This window comes from Corythoichthys intestinalis, chromosome 20 (genome assembly GCF_030265065.1).
Source record: "Corythoichthys intestinalis isolate RoL2023-P3 chromosome 20, ASM3026506v1, whole genome shotgun sequence".
Taxonomy (NCBI): Eukaryota; Metazoa; Chordata; class Actinopteri; order Syngnathiformes; family Syngnathidae; genus Corythoichthys; species Corythoichthys intestinalis.
The window spans coordinates 37,541,350-37,558,848 of record NC_080414.1 but is presented as its reverse complement, the minus strand read 5'-3'; the positions used below and the strand labels follow the sequence as shown (position 1 = coordinate 37,558,848).

Genomic DNA, 17,499 nt, shown 5'->3' with positions numbered 1-17,499 from the left:
CACCCTCCCACCCTGAACCTCACCGGTGACTGGTGGTTAACTCATTCACCACAAAACACATATAAGACATGATGTTCTTAAAGCTAGGCTTCACTCCATGCTTGCTTGTTCTGAAACACATGGTAAGATTTTGTTTCTTATCTTGGTGAAAGAGGATATGCAATGTTTTCCTGGTATACCAGACTCACCGCTGTTCCAGCGATTGAGCCTGGCGACCGTCCGGCGAATCAGATTCCGAGGGCGGAGCAAGCCACAGCAAACAGACAGCAGAGTGGACCAATCAGCGACGGCCAGACGTGACGTTGTTAAAGCGACAGGTAATTAGCGTGAGCGGAGAATGGAGAACTTTATTGAACATGGCTAGCGCGAGCCATGTTGACTGTTGTCAATGACTTGTTTCGATTTGTTTTTGGTAATCTAAAACTGGTTTTACCGCGGATTGGAACATATTCTCGGCTCTCCAGTTTGCCATCTGTGTTGTTGTAGATGACTTGGCGTGCAAGAGTGACGTTAGTCGTTAAGAATACGTCACTCAAATAAACGAATCTGATTGGACGGTTGATTTTGTACCTTGCTCGAGAGGCCGTTAATGGGCTGGGTCCCAGACTATTTCTCAGTGTTAGAAAAATACAGGGAGAATAGTCTGGCTGTGCCCGGCAAATGCAATTTTGCTTTAGCCTTTAAAGGTCCGTGCTGAATGATTTTCACACACTAAATGTATCTCATAGCTTTAGCATAACTTAAATTTAAATAGAAATGTCCCGATCGATCGGCATCCCGAGTCCGATCACGTCATTTTCAAAGTATCGGAATCGGCAAAAAATATCGGACACCATGCCTTTTTTTAATATATATATATTTTTAAATAAATTGTTTTATAATTTTATTTAACGTTACAGACATTGTATGTTACACTCATCCAGAGACTTTAGTTTAGGCTTAAGGTAGGGTTATCAAATTTATCCTGTTAACGGCGGTAATTATTATTATTTTTTTAATTATCACGTTAAAATATTTAACGCAATTAATGCATGCGCTGCACGGCCCACTCACACATTGTCGCGTTCAATGAGTACAGTGAATTTTGGCAGCTTTGGAGCCTTTTTTAATTGGCTAAAGCCTTACAATCCCTCTCCCTACGATTAGAAACATCGTGGGAAGCAATGTGGGGAAGAAAAGTAGTTGATCTTTTTCTTAACTCTCTATGTTATTTGCCAACGCAGAGAGGATATATCAATTGGCACCACTACGCACAGTCATGAGTGCACTTCCCATCATGCATTTGGGCAGAACAGATGGCTACAGTATCATTTACTGAAAGCTCAACAAATACACTAGATGGCAGTATTTAGTCACAATATACAAAGTTACATTTATCCTTTAAGAATTACAAGTCTTTCTATCCGTGGATCCCTCTCACAGAAAGAATGTTAATAATGTAAATGCCATCTTGAGGATTTATTGTCATAATAAACAAATACAGTACTTATGTACTGTATGTTGAATGTATATATTCGTCCGAGTTTTATTCATTTTTTCTTAATGCATTGCCAAAATGTGGCAATATATGAAATATGATCGGGAATGATTGGAATTGAATCGGGAGCAAAAAAAAAAAGCAATCGAATCGGGAAATATCGGTATCGGCAGATACTCAAACTAAAACGATCGGGATCGGATCAGGAGCAAAAAAACATGATCGGAACAACCCTAAATTTAAATTTAGCTTAGCCAGCGTCCCCTTAAAGTGCTGTGTTGTTTTGTGTTACAGGGACAAATGTGTGAATAGAATGACGCACCACGTGACTACTCTGTTGTACGATGCCACTTCAAGTTTAACTTCATTACAATATGTATGAATTAGAAGAATGTATCATGCTTTTCCATCCGCATAAACCATATTCAAACTAAAAATATATTTACCTTCCCCCATCTTTTTCCATTTTCAAACGTTTTTGAAAAATGGAGGCAGGGAGCCACTAGAACAGCGCTAAAGTGCCGCACGCGGCTCTATAGCTGCGGGTTGCTGACCCTCGTCCTATTCAGTTCAAGCATGATATTTGCAGAGGTGGGTACAGTAAAGTAACAAAATAATTACTCAAATAAGAGTAGCATTACTTCATTAATATTATTTCTTAAAACAATGGTATAATCTTATATTTTCTCAACATAATGTTACTATATTATAAAATACAGATGTGACCGAAAAATCGGCGCCAAAAACTTTCAGCCAAAAATAGCTAAAATTAGATTTTCGGCTTTCGGTTAAAAGACCAAAATTTTACCACAGATTATTGTGAAGAACCCTAGTCCACTTGTGATGAAGTCATCAAAACACGGCGAGAAGCAAAACTGTCCGTGGTTTGGAAGTACACATTCAATTCAATTCAAATTCACTTTACTTGTCCCCGAGGGGCAAATAAAAAGGCGTAACCAGCAGCATTACAGGACAAACACACCAACAACAATATAAAAACACATGTTGAAGGAGATAGTACCTTTTCTTGAAGGCACCGTCTAACTGTTTGCATTATTCTAACACACTTGATATAATCAATTGGGGAATAGTATTGTTTCTGTTATTTACTATTTGACTGCAGTCTAAGACACCCAATATAAAATAAATAGCACTTATACCATAGTTTAAGGAAAACAAGCAGAATACAGGGCATAAGAGACACATGACACCTTGTTATCACGGAAGCCAAACGTGTGCGTCATGCAACTGACAGAGCAAGATTGACGCTGACATCTAGGCCATGTCTGCACTACCAACTCTCGCAATCAGTTCTCCCGGACAGTCCAAAACAAATGGCGGGACGCCCTATCCCAACACAATGAACATCGGAGAACGCTCGATATCTAACTGATAACACGACTGACAAGACTCTAAGAGCCCATTTGGCGCTGAGGTGGCAAAATCCACAACCCTCGTTGCCCTGACAATAGTAGCTCCCGAATCCTCCTGTCCAATCCACAAACAGACAATAATTCTAAACAGCCCAAACTGCGATAGAAGATTATCCTCAACACACCCTCCTTCCTGCCCGAGAGCCTTCAAAAGACTGAATGTTTAACTAAGCATTGCCATTTTTCTCGGGAACCTTTAGTTGACTAGTGACATGTTAACCTTGGATCCTCGCCTGGGTCCCTCTGTGCTGTATGATTGCTGTCGACTCAGTATAAGTTTTAAACTTGTGTTTCAAAACCTTTTTCCAGCTTTCAAAATGGAATCAGTACAAAAGGTTAAGACTAAGGTGAATGCGTGGAGTTTGGTCTTTTGGCCGGGTTGTTTGGTTCCCGTCCGGCGGTTCGGCTGGCGTGATTCCAGGCAATCTTGCTAAAAGGTCAGATTCCTTCAACGTATTTTGAGGAATCAAATATATAAATTATCAAATGAAAAAAAAAAAAGTTAAATGTGCTTCATCGCTGCTACATGCACGTTGCAAATTGCTTTCCATTGATGCCCTGTGTCACATCGAGTACAGTAGTGCATTTAAGCCCCTGCGTGAGTATTGGAGTTTAATCAAGTGAACATTGTACAAATAAAGTAGTATTTAAATGCATACATTTACATTTGCTGTGGTTTAGTACAATACGTTTATAGCACGACCACTTCCTCTGTTGGACACATTTTTTTCCCACGACTTCCACGCCCCCACTTCCAGTCGCCTGAAAGCGACTTCGCTCGGCTTTGTCGTCGCTAGAACTCAGCCCACTTGCCTGGCTCTCGATCGATTCCACTTGTTGCACAAGAAATGACCGAGTCTTATTTTAAGGAGTATTAGAGACTGTAATTGCCTTTTGAAGAGCTTAACTAGTTTCAGCGAGAAAGGAATAGTTTTTCATTGCTGTTGTGAGCTACAGTTCCACACAACGTATATCATACATACAGGGGTAAAAGTAAAGTAAAACTTGATATGTGGAATAAAAAGGGAAAATGTAACGACTTTAATGTAGACCAAAGTAGCGGAGCGAGAGTAGCATTTCTCCTCCACAAATCTAATGAAGTGAAAGTAAAACGTGTGGTGTGGAAGTACATTTTTTTACCAAACTCAAGTAAATGTAGCGGAGTAAATGTAATGTAAATGTCCACCTCTGGGCAATTGCTATGGTATTTATCGTTAAAATTATTATTATAAAAAGAGTAAGATTGTTGGCAATATCTGGCATGTTTTCACTGAAAAAAATGATATGACCACTTCTAATATTCACCATCCTTGTGTAGAATTTATTCAGAATTGTGGTTTTACAGTATTACATGTGTTCATTTGTGTTTTTTCTAGTCATGATAGCCAGATAGATTTGATTTGCCCATAAATGCTCCCAAATTTTGTCAAAGCACTAATTGAATCTAAATGAAGCTCTTCAATTTATTTTCGGACAGTCGATTAGCCCAAGTTGCTGCGAGGTGGTAGCAAAGTGTCATGGGTGCAAGCGTGTGCGTCGCATGGAGTGGAGACCTCCCTCCCGATCCCTTCAAGAGAGCACACTAGCGACCACAGCTTCTAGTCTAGGATTTTAGCCTAGTGGTTACTGTGCTCTCCTGGCCTCATAGGTAACGAGCGTGACTGGTCGAGAGGGGTGGATCGAGTCGCCGGGGCAGTTTCAGACCGGTTACATTGGTGTCGTGAGCCGGCTCAGAAGTGAAGGTTTTGGAGGGTGAGCTGAATGGGTGCAAGAGTGTCTGTTGCATGCTGTGGAAACCTCCTTCCCGATGCTTTCAAGAGAGCACACTAGCAGCTAGAGCTGCTAGCTTGGGTTTTTAGCCTAGTGGTTACCATGCTCTTTGCCACATTGGCTGCACGGGCTCAAGTCCTGACCTGCTGAAGAGGATGGATCGTGTTGCCGACGCGGTTTCAGAGTGGTTACAAAAGCACAAATTACAAGAAAAAGTGAATACTTGGGAGTGATTCTATCCACAAATGGTACAACGTTGTGGGAATGACATGGGTCGTCTACACCAATATGGTACCAGCTTGGCACACTTGTGAGTCATGACCTCAACAGATATTATGAAGCGCATGGTACCTTGTACTTTTGGAGGAATCAGACAGACTAACAACCAACGCAAATAAAAAAAGCGTAGCTTTTAAAAGCACTCCTACGCCAAAGCGGCACTGTATGTTCAAATGTCCTTGCGCTGACAATGAGTTCTCATCATCGCTTGAAACCTCAACTGATTACTTTTTCTGCACAAGAAAATTATTAATGCATGTTGAGGAAGTGTCATTCTGTGGGGGAAAAGGATCTTGTGTTGACAATTAGCCAACCGACTGGACCTACCATGTATTCCATGTTCGAGGCTTGAGGGTACACCTGACCTCGGAGCTTGTTGTGCAGGTCCAGTATAAGCTGGGCGTCGCTGTCAGTGATGGCCCGCCTCCCCCTCTTCTTGGCTTCCCACAAGTCTCCTTCCTCGTCCAGATATTTGTCCAGAATCTGCTGCCAGCCGGTGGTGTTGGGATGCATCGCCATGGAAACGGCCCTTGGAATGAGTGATAGCAGCAGGAGTAGCAGCGGCAGCAGCAGGGAAACCATGCTTAGCCCGTTTGAGGATGCAAGTCTCATTTTCTTTTTGTATCAGTCCAGAGTTGCACGCCCCAAAATATGCGAGGTGGGATGGATGTGTGGAGTTAGGAGAGGGATCCGCTTTTTAGTATTAGATTGTGTGACCTTGTGGGACAAAAACATAAGTTTATCTTAAACGAGTCGAGATGCTCTTAACAGTTCAAAAAGGTAACTATGCATGTTGGAACAGAATGATGCTTTGACCTGCAACAAACTACCAGTTGTCCATTAAGGTCACTATAGTATTTTTGCCTCACAAAACCTTTACAAAGGCCCACTTGGGTGATTCTCATTAAGCTAGCTAAACTATGTCAGAGAAGATTTTAGAGTTATAGACATGAAAATCTGAAATAGTTCATTTTTAGTTCTATGTCTATTAGGTGGCCCACTCCATCATTTGTTACCAAAATACAAGGGTGCTGGAAGTCACTCAAAGCAGGGGGTGCTGAGGATATTATTTTGTTTTTCCAATCCCAAAACAGCTGTTTCAGTCCGAATTTGTCATGCTCATTCTTTTTCCCCATACAAGGCGTACACAATGGCAGTACACACGCTTACTGGATAGTTTATGTGCTACTGCTAGGCTACTACAAAGACAGCGTTCTATTTCACCTACAGTGTGTGTGTTGGAGTTTTTGTATTGGGAATTAAATCCCCCGTGTATTCTAATGCAAATCCCCGCAGCTAGATGACGCAATGACACACAAACACATTTTAAAACCAAAAGGTCCAATAAGCCTCGGTTTAACACCCACTTTTCACAACACTCAAATAAATTGCACACGGATATGCAATAGCACTCGGCACGGTGGCAGCTCAACAACAACAACAAACAATAATATGGCTACAATGCAAACTATTTGAAGTTCTCCACGGTCTAAATCTGCAGCTAACTTTTCCTCACTGGACATGAATATAAACTATACTAATCATCTCGACCTCAAATTGAATTTTAGAAAATTTCGCTGTTTTTGTTAAGAAAAAAATTGCTAATTTGATTTTGCGCCATGTTAACACCTCCTCTGTCAACAGTTAACTTTTCCGTTCCAATAGTGCCTTAATGTGACCAGGTAGCAAGCAAGGTGTCAGGTGGTGACTGTGTTAACAAACCCCAAAAAAACTTATTCAACATATATTTCAATCCCCAGAGTTAAATTTACTATTCTTTCAATATGTTTTATTTATTGATTTATTTTTAACAGCAACAACAACAACAACAACAAAAAATCAACTAAAACTTATATTCCCCCAACACCAAGGGGTGCTGCAGCACACTCAGCACCCCACTTCTGCGCCACTGCCAAAATATTACTGATTTCAGAGTCACAAATTCATTACCGTAATGCGTCTATCAAAAGCTCTGATGTTTTCACCTCAATACAGCATCATATTCAATCAATTTAATGAAAAAAAAAAAAAAAAAAAAAAAATATATATATATATATATATATATATATATATACACACATATATATGAGGGCTGTCAAACGATTACAATTTTTAATCGATTTAATCGAGTTAATTGCAGCTTAAAAATTAATTAATCGTAATTAATCGCAATTAATCGCAATTCAAACCATCTATAAAATATGCCATATTTTTCTGTAAATTATATATATATTCTGTAAAATAATTTGTTGGAATGGAAAGATAAGACACAAGATGGATATATACATTTAACATAAGGACTGTAGTGGGCATTTCACTCTACTGTCATTTAAATCTGTCTATGCTGTCCTCACTCCGAAGCGTCTACTTTTTCCAAAGCTAGACAGCTAATGAACGACGCTTTAATAATCAGACTTCTTCCTTTTTCATCTGATTTATTAATAAAATGGCCTCAAACCACTGTCCTCTTTAGACCGTAGTGAAACTACAAAAAAAAGTACACAAGCATTGCATTAGCAACAACGTTAGCTTAGCAGCGAACTCTTGTGGTCGCTTTGCGACATGGTTTATTGTCTTCTTGCCAGTTCAATATGGCTGCACGACGTCTCGGGCTGACGCCTACGTTGTAATGTTGTGCCTATATGATCCTTGGACAAGATTTGTCCGTAAGTATGGTTGTTGTAAATAATGTACATATTATGTTAGTAAGGGAAATGTTATATTTTTTGTATGAGACGCTTTTTGTTTATGTTTAGTGAACCTGTATAGCGTGCTAAGCTAACGTTGTTGCTAATTCAATGCTTGTGTACTTTTTTTTGTAGTTTTACGACGGTCTAAAGAGGACAATGGTTTGAGGCCATTTTATTAATAAATCAGATGAAAAAGGAAGAAGTCTGATTATGAAGACGTCGTTTACTAGCTGTCTAGCTTTGGAAAAAGTAGACGCTTCGGAGTGAGGACAGCATAGACAGATTTAAATGACAGTAGAGTGAAATGCCCACTACAGTCCTTATGTACCGTATGTTGAATGTATATATCCATCTTGTGTCTTATCTTTCCATTCCAACAATTTATTTTACAGAATATATATATATATAATTTACAGAAAAATATGGCATATTTTATATATGGTTTGAATTGCGATTAATTGCGATTAATTAATTTTTAAGCTGTAATTAACTCGATTAAAATTTTTAATCGTTTGACAGCCCTAATGTATATATATATATATATATATATATATATATATATATATATATACCTGTACACAGTGGTACCTCTACATACGAATTTAATTCGTTCCAGGACCTTGTTTGTAAGTCGAAATGGTCGTATGTCGAGCAGGATTTTCCCATAGGAATACATTATATTTCCATTAATTCGTTCCAAAGCCTAAAAACATACACTAAATTCTTAATAAATACTGCTGGCACTGTTACAAATGGCAATTAAACATAGAAAAACAAATAAGTTATAAATAAATAATTCATAATAATAAGAAGAATAATTAATAATTATTCCTGTAAATAATGTAACGAATCGGATTCTAATATGGCGGACACTTTTTACTGTCCCTGAACGCACTGCGAAGCTGACGTCTCAGTGAGATAGGTCGGTGCGGTAGAGATAATACTTTCGTTTTCTTGAGAGCACAGTCAACTGCTTAAGACAATGGGCGTTTTGTGTTGGATAAGTTCTTAAATAAATGATAAAAACGTGACGAAGCTGGCGATTTCCTTGGCAATGTTACCACAATAATAATTGTCACCTTAACTTATAAATAGTGGCGAACGGTGGTCGGAAGAGGACCATGGAGCTGTATTGTTGAGCCAGTTCAGGGAGGCGCACCCCAAGCTCATATTTTTCTATAACTTGCATCTTCATTTCAAAGGTAAGCATCACTTTTTTCCTTGTTTCTCCAACTGTATCAACTTTTTTTGAAAACTGTGTTGATTTCTCACACAAGAAAATCCACCGTGCGTTCGTTTGCAGTGCTGTCATGTCGTCGTATTTCGAGCATGTCGTCGGATGTAGAAACAAATGGCGAGTCAAATTTTACGTCGGATGTCGAAAAGATCGTGTGTCGAAGCGATCGTATGTCGAGGTACCACTGTATATATATATGTGTATATATATATATATATTTATATATGCTCAGGAAATTAGAATACACAATATTCTAATTTCCTGACTGTCTCAGGAAATTAGAATATTGTGTATTCTAATTTTCTGAGACAGTCCAGTATATATATATATATATATATATATATATATATATATATATATATATATATATATATATATATATATATATATATATATATATATATATATATATATATATATATATATATATATATATACGTACAGTATATATGTATATATGTATATACTGGACTGTCTCAGGAAATTAGAATACACAATATTCTAATTTTTTGAGACAGTCCTGTGTATATATACAGGACTGTCTCAGGAAATTAGAATACACAATATTCTAATTTCCTGAGACAGTCAGGAAATTAGAATATTGTGTATTCTAATTTTCTAAATTTTTGAGAAATTAGAATACACAATATTCTAATTTCCTGAGACAGTCAGGAAATTAGAATATTGTGTATTCTAATTTTCTGAGACAGTCCAGTATATATATATATATATATATATATATATATATATATATATATATATATATATATATATACGTACAGTATATATGTATATATGTATATATATACATGTATATGTACAGTATATATATGTATATTAACTTGTTTAAAACTATATAATTTAGCTTATTATGATAAACTATAATGCTTTTTTAGCCTGTATGAAAAATATTTAAGGAAAATCGACAGTCCAAGCACGCAGCTTTCATTATCGTTGCACTGTTTTCATGGTGATCAAGGGTTCAATCCCAGGCTTCGGCCTTCCTGTGTGGAGTTTGCATGTTCTCCCCGTGCCTGCGTGGGTTTCCTCCGGGAACTCCGGTTTCCTCCCACATCCCAAAAACATGCATGGTAGTCTGATTGAACACTCTAAATTGTCCGTAGGTGTGAGTGTGTGCGTGAATGGTTGTATGTCTCCTTGTGCCCTGCGATTGGCTGGCAACTGGTTCAGGGTGTCCCCTGCCTACTGCCCGTAGTTGGCTGGGATAGGCTCCAGCACCTCCGCGACCCTCGTGAGGAAAAGCGGCATGGAAAATGAATGAATGAATGAATGTTTTCATGGTCCCGTCATAATCACTAGGGGTGTGACATAATATCCAAATGGTGCTATATTTTTATACTTTGCATCCTAAAAGGTTGTTCATACGCTCCCATGCCAAGAATCAAGATATCGTTTTAAATAAGGTGTCAATGTTTAAAAGAACGTTCATTCATTAGGAACCAGAGTATTCACAGTCACTCTGTCCGATATTCAGGGCATTTCCAGGACACTTTACTTTCATTTTAAGGCATTTACAGGTCACTTCCTGTTGAGTTTGGGTCACTGCCCATTCATTCCCGGGCCACTTCCTGTTCTGTATCCCAGAATCAACAGGAAGTGACCTGAATTGGCACGAAATTACCTTGTTGCCTGGCATTGGCTGCCACAGACAGCCATAGAAGTGGGAGGGGCCTGTTTGAAGTGGGAGGGATTATTTGCTGCCACCGTCCCAGTTCAAATGGATTGGATGTCTACTAGAGATAAATGTACAGCAGAAGGATTACAATAGCTGTTTTTTCTGTTTATTAGTTGTTTTGCAGGATATCCTAGAATGATTTCCTGACCAATGCATCGATAACCGTTGTACCGTATACCGTGAGATCATCGTTATCGCAAGCTTTGCATCACAAATCATATCATACCATGAGGTACCTAGAGGTTCCCACCCCAGCTAATAATGAAGTTTTTTTTATTTATTAATTTTTTTAGTAAGAACACAAAGAAGGCAAGACAAAAGATGGCTACAAAGTAAAATACTGAGTCATCATTTTTCTATTCTAAGCTAGCTTTGGTAAATGTTCTTCATTGCCGTCATGCAAAGCTTTCATGAGAATCACCACCTTCATGAGATGCTCTTAAAGGTTGTCCATTAATGTCCCTTTGGTACTTTTGTTTCCAAAAACTTTTACAAAGGACCACTCGGTGATCTAACTTTTAAAGTAAATGCAAACACCAAATAACCTAGTTTACAATTAACATCAATGTATTATTGTCACTGCAAAAGTAGACATGTACTAGAAGGTGTATGTTGTGATAGTGTTTTGCAATAAAGGGTCAAGAATCTTGTTATATTTGTCACTAATTGTAAAATTCCACCACAAAACAATTGGTGCATGGACTACTAGACCTCTGGTGTAACCTAGCCATATAATTTGTTGCTAGGAGAAGAGTGGTAACTTACAGTATTTCTCCAATGCTGTGCTGAATTCCCTCCGGGTGAGGAAAAAACTGAGGCAGTTATTATAATACTCCGTTTCAAAAAATGTAATGGATTCAAAGCAAATATAAAGCTAACATGAGGACACTCAAAGACAAAAGTAACTGCCTTGTGCAAAATGTTTTATCCATATAAACATACCTTAAATGGAATCAAGTGCAGTTAACTAAACTTTGCAGCAAAGAGTCCTATATCCATCTTGAGAAGTTTTAGCTACGTGGAGAATTCAGGCAGGATTCAAAATGACTTGCGCACCAGCGTTTGGTTGCCTTTTTCTTCACTTTACACTTTGGAGTCTTCCAGGTTTTTGCACCAAAGCCTCCTCAAGCATCGCTTACCAGAACTTATCCTCCACTCAACAGCTCTCATGCACACTGCTGCTTCTGGCCACACCCCTTCAGCCCACTGCCAAGGCCTGCAATGCTTGTGACAGTAGGACTGTTTGATTTGCTTTAAACATGTCGGCCTAACAATCATTAAATCATATTATATGTCATTTGTGATATTTTTTTCTTTTTAATAGGGGGAAAAAAGAGTTATGTCATGATGGCTTTGCTGGAAATTCAGAACCACTCATTCAAAATTTTACAAAAGTTATTACCATTCCCATTCATTCGCTCCTCCCACGTCCAAAGGAATTGGACATCTAGCGCTGTCAATGTCACTAAAATAAGAGCATTCACAGTCATTCCTCCAAGTTTAAGTCAATTGGGCGTCCATCGTTTTCAGTGAAAGTCAAAGAGTTCATTTTGGGTCATAATGGTACTTACGGGTCACTCCCTACCAATGCAGGATCATGGCGCTGTCGGGTTGGGCGGTTGCCCAGGACAGCAAATTGCTATAGGCACATGCACGCGAGGTGCATGCAAGTGATTGTCTATCAGGGGTGAATTATATCCTTATTGTGCTATTAATCTTTTTTTGTACTTGAATATTTGAACCACCGTAATTTTCGCACTATAAGGCGCACCTGACTATAAGCTGCCACCCACCAAATTTGACACAAAAACTGCATTTTTTCCTTGATAAGCCGCACTGGACTATAAGCCGCAGCTGTCCTCACTGTATTATGATATATTTATACCAAAAGATATCAACTGGTAACATTTATTTGACAGCGGCATCATAAGACTGTCATAAGACCAAATGAACCACCATGAACCATCATTGCTTCAATATGCTTCAATTTGGCAATCATTGTTCTCTTGAGGCATACATTCAACCTCTGCTGCCACCTGCTGTCAACACTGTTGTCGTCCAACATGCCTCCTAGCATGTATTGCATCTCTACTGATATAAATATCTAATCAAAATTCATATTCTTTATTATTTTGTCAGTTACTGTTCTAGTTGTTTCATTCATTGATAGTTATAGAATTTGATAACACTTTGTTTGACAGTGGTGCCATAAGACTGTCATAAGACCATCATAAATAGGACACGACACTGCCATGAGCATTAATGAATGCTTATGACAGATGTCATTTGTGTCATCTGGCAAATTATCTCCCTTTTGAACAGATGTAAAAGATCCAAGCTGACATAAATGGAGTTCGCGAAAAAATGTGCCAGATGACATTTAATGACATGTCATAAGCATTCATTAATGCCCATGATAACATCATGTCATAATTATGACAGTCTATGCCGGCGTCCTCTTGATTTCTCTGGGCCATAACGTCTGTTGTACTTGTCATAAAGACGTCATTTTTTGCCAGCATATAGACGACTTGTAGCTCTTTCAGTCAACGCCAGATGGCAGCACTGTCGCATTGTGACTAAATGAGTTTTCCCGAGGCGACTGGGGAAATCCCCAGTCCAGGTTCGCGTCACTGGCCACCATCTTGCATCCATGATGTTTCATATCATATCTCTGCTGGAATAATCAATTTTTCTCACAATTACATCTACAAAAATTGCATCAAAACGACAAGGCAGGGGTAGAAGAAGGTGTATAACACCACTAGAAGAGCACCCAGTCCTTAGGAGGCGACTCGAAGCAGTGAATTATGCCCAGTCTGAAGATGAGTCCCCAGAAAGAGAAGACATGGATTCGGAGGAAGAGGATTTGATCAACAATGGCATTGATCCCTAAAAGAAGGTAATAAAATGAAAAAATATAGCATCACGAACATTTCAAAGATCCAGTCAAATTAGATAAGATTTGAGCCCCCCGGACCTACTTTGAACAAAGTGACCCTAAATGCTGAATCATGATCGTCTTGTATTCTTGCCCATGAAAACAATGAACATTTTTTTTTCTGTTTGTATGCTGATAAAATCCATAAGAAACCTAAAAATGTAATGATAACTAAGAGATGGCACTACTGTTATTATTTTACTTTTATAGTTTATTCATGAGTGAATTTGAAAATACAGTGTGAAAATGGCTATTCGTTAATAATAGAATATTTAATTTCCACTTTTCAGATCGACCGTCCACTGCCAGAGCCCCAAGGACTGAGAAATCGAGAGGTAGAGCCAGAGGCATTAGCAGACCCCTCCCAGATGTAAAAGATGAAGTTTCTTTTCAACAAAATGAATAGAAAATGTTCTTTTTCAAGTTTTATGACGATAAAGTCTATTGTTTTCAAACTATTGTCGAAAAGTGCCATTTTTGGAGTGTAAATTACTCCGCGCTTATTTGCTCAACCTCGATGAGCAATATGTTAAATTAAAGCTAAGAAGTTTAATTTTTATGATTATTTGTCAAAACTTTACTGAGATTTATAGTTAATTTTCTCATTCATTCATTCATTTTCCATGCCACTTATCCTCACAAGGGTCTCGGAGGTGCTGAAGTCTATCCCAGCTAACTACTAGCAGTAGGCAGGGTACACCATGAATTGGTTGCCAGCCAATCACAGGACACAATGAGACGAACAGCCATTCACGCACACATTCATACCTACGGGCAATTTGGAGTGTTCCATCATTCTACCACACATGCTTTTGGGAAGTGGGAGGAAGCCAGAGTCCCCGGAGAAAAACCTCACAGGCACGGGGAGAACATGCAAACTCCGCACAGTAAGGCCGGAGCCCAGATTTGAACCCTTGATCTCAGAACTGTGAAGCGGATGTGCTGACCGCCATCATGTCCCAAAAATTAATATTGTCTTACACATACAGTACAGTAGTGCCTCGACATACGATCGCTTTGACACACGATCTTTTCGACATCCGACGTAAAATTTGACGCACCATTTGTTTCTACATCCGACGACATGCTCTAAATACGATGATCTATGACAGCACCGGAGTTTCTTTGTTTTCCCGCAAGATGGACGCACGGCATATTTTCTTCTGAGAGAAATCAACATGGGTTCCAATAATGTTAGTGCAACCGGCCTTCAGGGATGGGAAGGGGGACGTACCACCAACCCCCACACCCGCCCGCCCACGGGCCACTGCCTCCCAACCAGCACGGCAAATCGCGGGACCCCCAGCGGCCCACCAAGCCCAGGGCAGGGCAGGGCCCCCCGCCGGAGCAGGCGACATCCAGCCGACCCACCGGCATCCAGCCAGCGACCCACGCTGGAGCGCAGGGCGGATACCCAGGCAGAGAAGAGAGGGGAAGGCGGAAGCAGAAGAACGCCGTGGAGCCGCCGCGGAGCGACGCGAGATCGGAGCCCCGACCTCCCCCACTTCCGCGGCCGGCAGCCCAGGCAGAGGGGAGGCCACGCCCAGGGAGCCACGCGATAGAGAAAAAGTGTGGGAACCACCTACCACCCTATTGCTTACTACTAATTTCCAATTGATTTTAGGGTATTTCAAGGTCACTTCCGGTCAATTAGTCACTTGCTGTTGATTTGGGGGCATTTCCAGGTTACCTCCTGTTGATTTTGGGTCACTTACTATTGGTTTAAGGGCATTTTTGTGTCATTTCTTTGTTAATTCATTGGCTGCCATTGACAGCGCTGACAGGGAGGGGGCGAATGCAGTTTTGCACAAATACAAGGTTTTAAGGCAACAATGTCAAAATATAATTATAATTATATAATTAATTAATATATTGTGAATGTACAGTATTGAAGGAATCCAACTTTCTTGTCAGACGCGCTAGCCAAATCGCCGGACCCGTGCTGGCACAGCTCCAACGACCCGGGCCCGCGGGACTCCGGCAATCTGGCCAAAAGGCCAAACTTTGCGCATTCACCTTAGTCTTAACCCTTTGTATTGACTCCATTTTGAAAGGTTTAAAGAAGGCTCACCGAAAACAAGTTGATAATTAATTCAGGTCGACAGCGATCAAAACGGCAACGAAACGGAAACACTCAGGCAGGGAGGCAAGGTCACCCTATTACATGTCAACAAAAGGTTTCCGACAAAAATGACAACGATTAGTTAAACATTCAGTCTTTTGAAGGCTCTTGCGGGGCGGGCAGGAAGAAGGGTGTGTTTGGGATTATTGTCTGTTTGTGGACTGGACAGGAGGATTCGGGAGATACTGTTTTACGGGCAACGAGGGTTGTGGATTTTGCCACCTCAGGTTCAAAGGGGCTCTTGGAGTCTTGTCAGTTGTGTTATTAGTTGGATATCGGGGGTTCTCCTGTGTTCCTGGTGTTGGGACAGAGCGTCCCGCCATTTGTTCTGGACTGCGCGGGTGAACAAATTGCGAGACTTGGTGGTGCAGACATGGGCTTGTCAGAGTCAATATCGCTCAGTTAGTTGCATGGCGCACACGTTGGGCATCCGTGATAATAAGGCGTTGTTTATCTTTTAATCCTTATATTCTGCTTGTTTTCCTTAAACTGTGGTATAAGTGCTATTTATTTTATATTGTGTTTGTTAGAGTAATACAAACAGTCAAACAGTAAATACCAGAAGCTATGCTATTCCCTGATTCGATTCGATTCGATTCGATTCAATTCAATTTATTCACACACACATTCATATTTACAAAGTGTACATCATATCTAAGTGCTGAGCCAAGATTATGTGTGAGTCAGGTCTCCTTAAGAAGCTTCTAAAAGCTTATAGTCAGGAGCCTGCATACATCAAGACAATCACAAGAAACATTATCAGATCATTATCAGATGAGCAGAAGGGTGAGTTGCAATTTTTTACAGGGTTCTCATACAAAACACACTAATGTACAATCACTATATATACACACACACGCCCACCCACACACACACAGGTAAAAAAAAAAAAACTTCCCTAGAAGACAATTTATAACCTAAGTATGTTGGAATTGTCATATTTACTGATTGATTATATTGTGTTAGAATATTGCAAACCGTTAGACAAAAAGGTACTATCTCCTTCAGTATGAAAGAGCTACAGTGTGCCTGTTAGGCGGAACAACCCCGCTGGGGCCAAATCAGGTGCGTGGCCTCTGGCCCGTGGGCCGTACATTTGATATCCCTGGCTCAGCATTTTCCTACCTTTCTGACTTTGTTGGGAGCAATGTTAATCTAAACCAGAACTATGCCCCCTCGGTTGTGGCAAGGCAGTGAGAGTGGCCCCTCTCCCCCTAAATGTTCACAGGTGACCTCTCTCGGGGGGGATTAAAACACAAGCCAACCCTCTGTTAATTCCAAAGGTCCAACCTGTCTTCAGCGTCCCCCCTTCCCTCCTTCTCAAATGCACAAGAACAAATTCCAGTAACATAATGGAAACAGGCACATGTTGCTTTGTGGCACATGTGGAAACAGTAGCTAATTACAGGGTCTTGATGCGTATGCTGACTTTCCACTAATGAAAACAGTCATGCTTCTTGGAAAGCTTTGGGTGCATCACAACTTCACTCAAGAACGTTTCAGTAAAAACTTTCCTTATCCATAATATCTGAGGCAACCCTTAATGTTCTGCTGGACCTGAGCTATTTAACCTACTTCTGAAAATTGTCGTCCGAAAATATATGCCAGCAGGCTTTACCCCACTACCACAGCCGTTGAATAGCAAAACTCTGAATTTGCTCTGCTCACCCTGGGGAAAAGTATGAAGCAGCAAAAAAAAAAAAAAAAAAAAAAAAAAAAAATGCTCATTCATCAAAATTGTACCACAGTGCAAGTTTTTGTGCTTGCTTGCATAACACAAATTTGGCCTACATTTGAATGTTTTGCATCATCTAACACTTCCAATAAAGTTTTATTTTGTTTTTCTTCAGGAAT

At 39.9% G+C, this 17,499-nt stretch overlaps 1 protein-coding gene across 1 annotated transcript in view; it reads right to left on the bottom strand.

Annotated features, from left to right (window-relative positions):
* LOC130908740 (cysteine-rich secretory protein LCCL domain-containing 1-like) overlaps positions 1-11,688 on the bottom strand; it is a 51,543-nt gene extending 39,855 nt beyond the window's left edge. Inside the window, exons 1-2 of the mRNA XM_057824494.1 lie at positions 11,525-11,688; positions 5,287-5,676 (exon numbers count right to left, since the gene is read on the bottom strand). Of these exons, the coding sequence (XP_057680477.1) occupies positions 5,287-5,571 (285 nt within the window). The 5' untranslated portion in view covers positions 5,572-5,676; positions 11,525-11,688. The remainder of the gene's footprint in view (positions 1-5,286; positions 5,677-11,524) is intronic.
* Between the last annotated feature and the right edge of the window lie 5,811 nt (positions 11,689-17,499).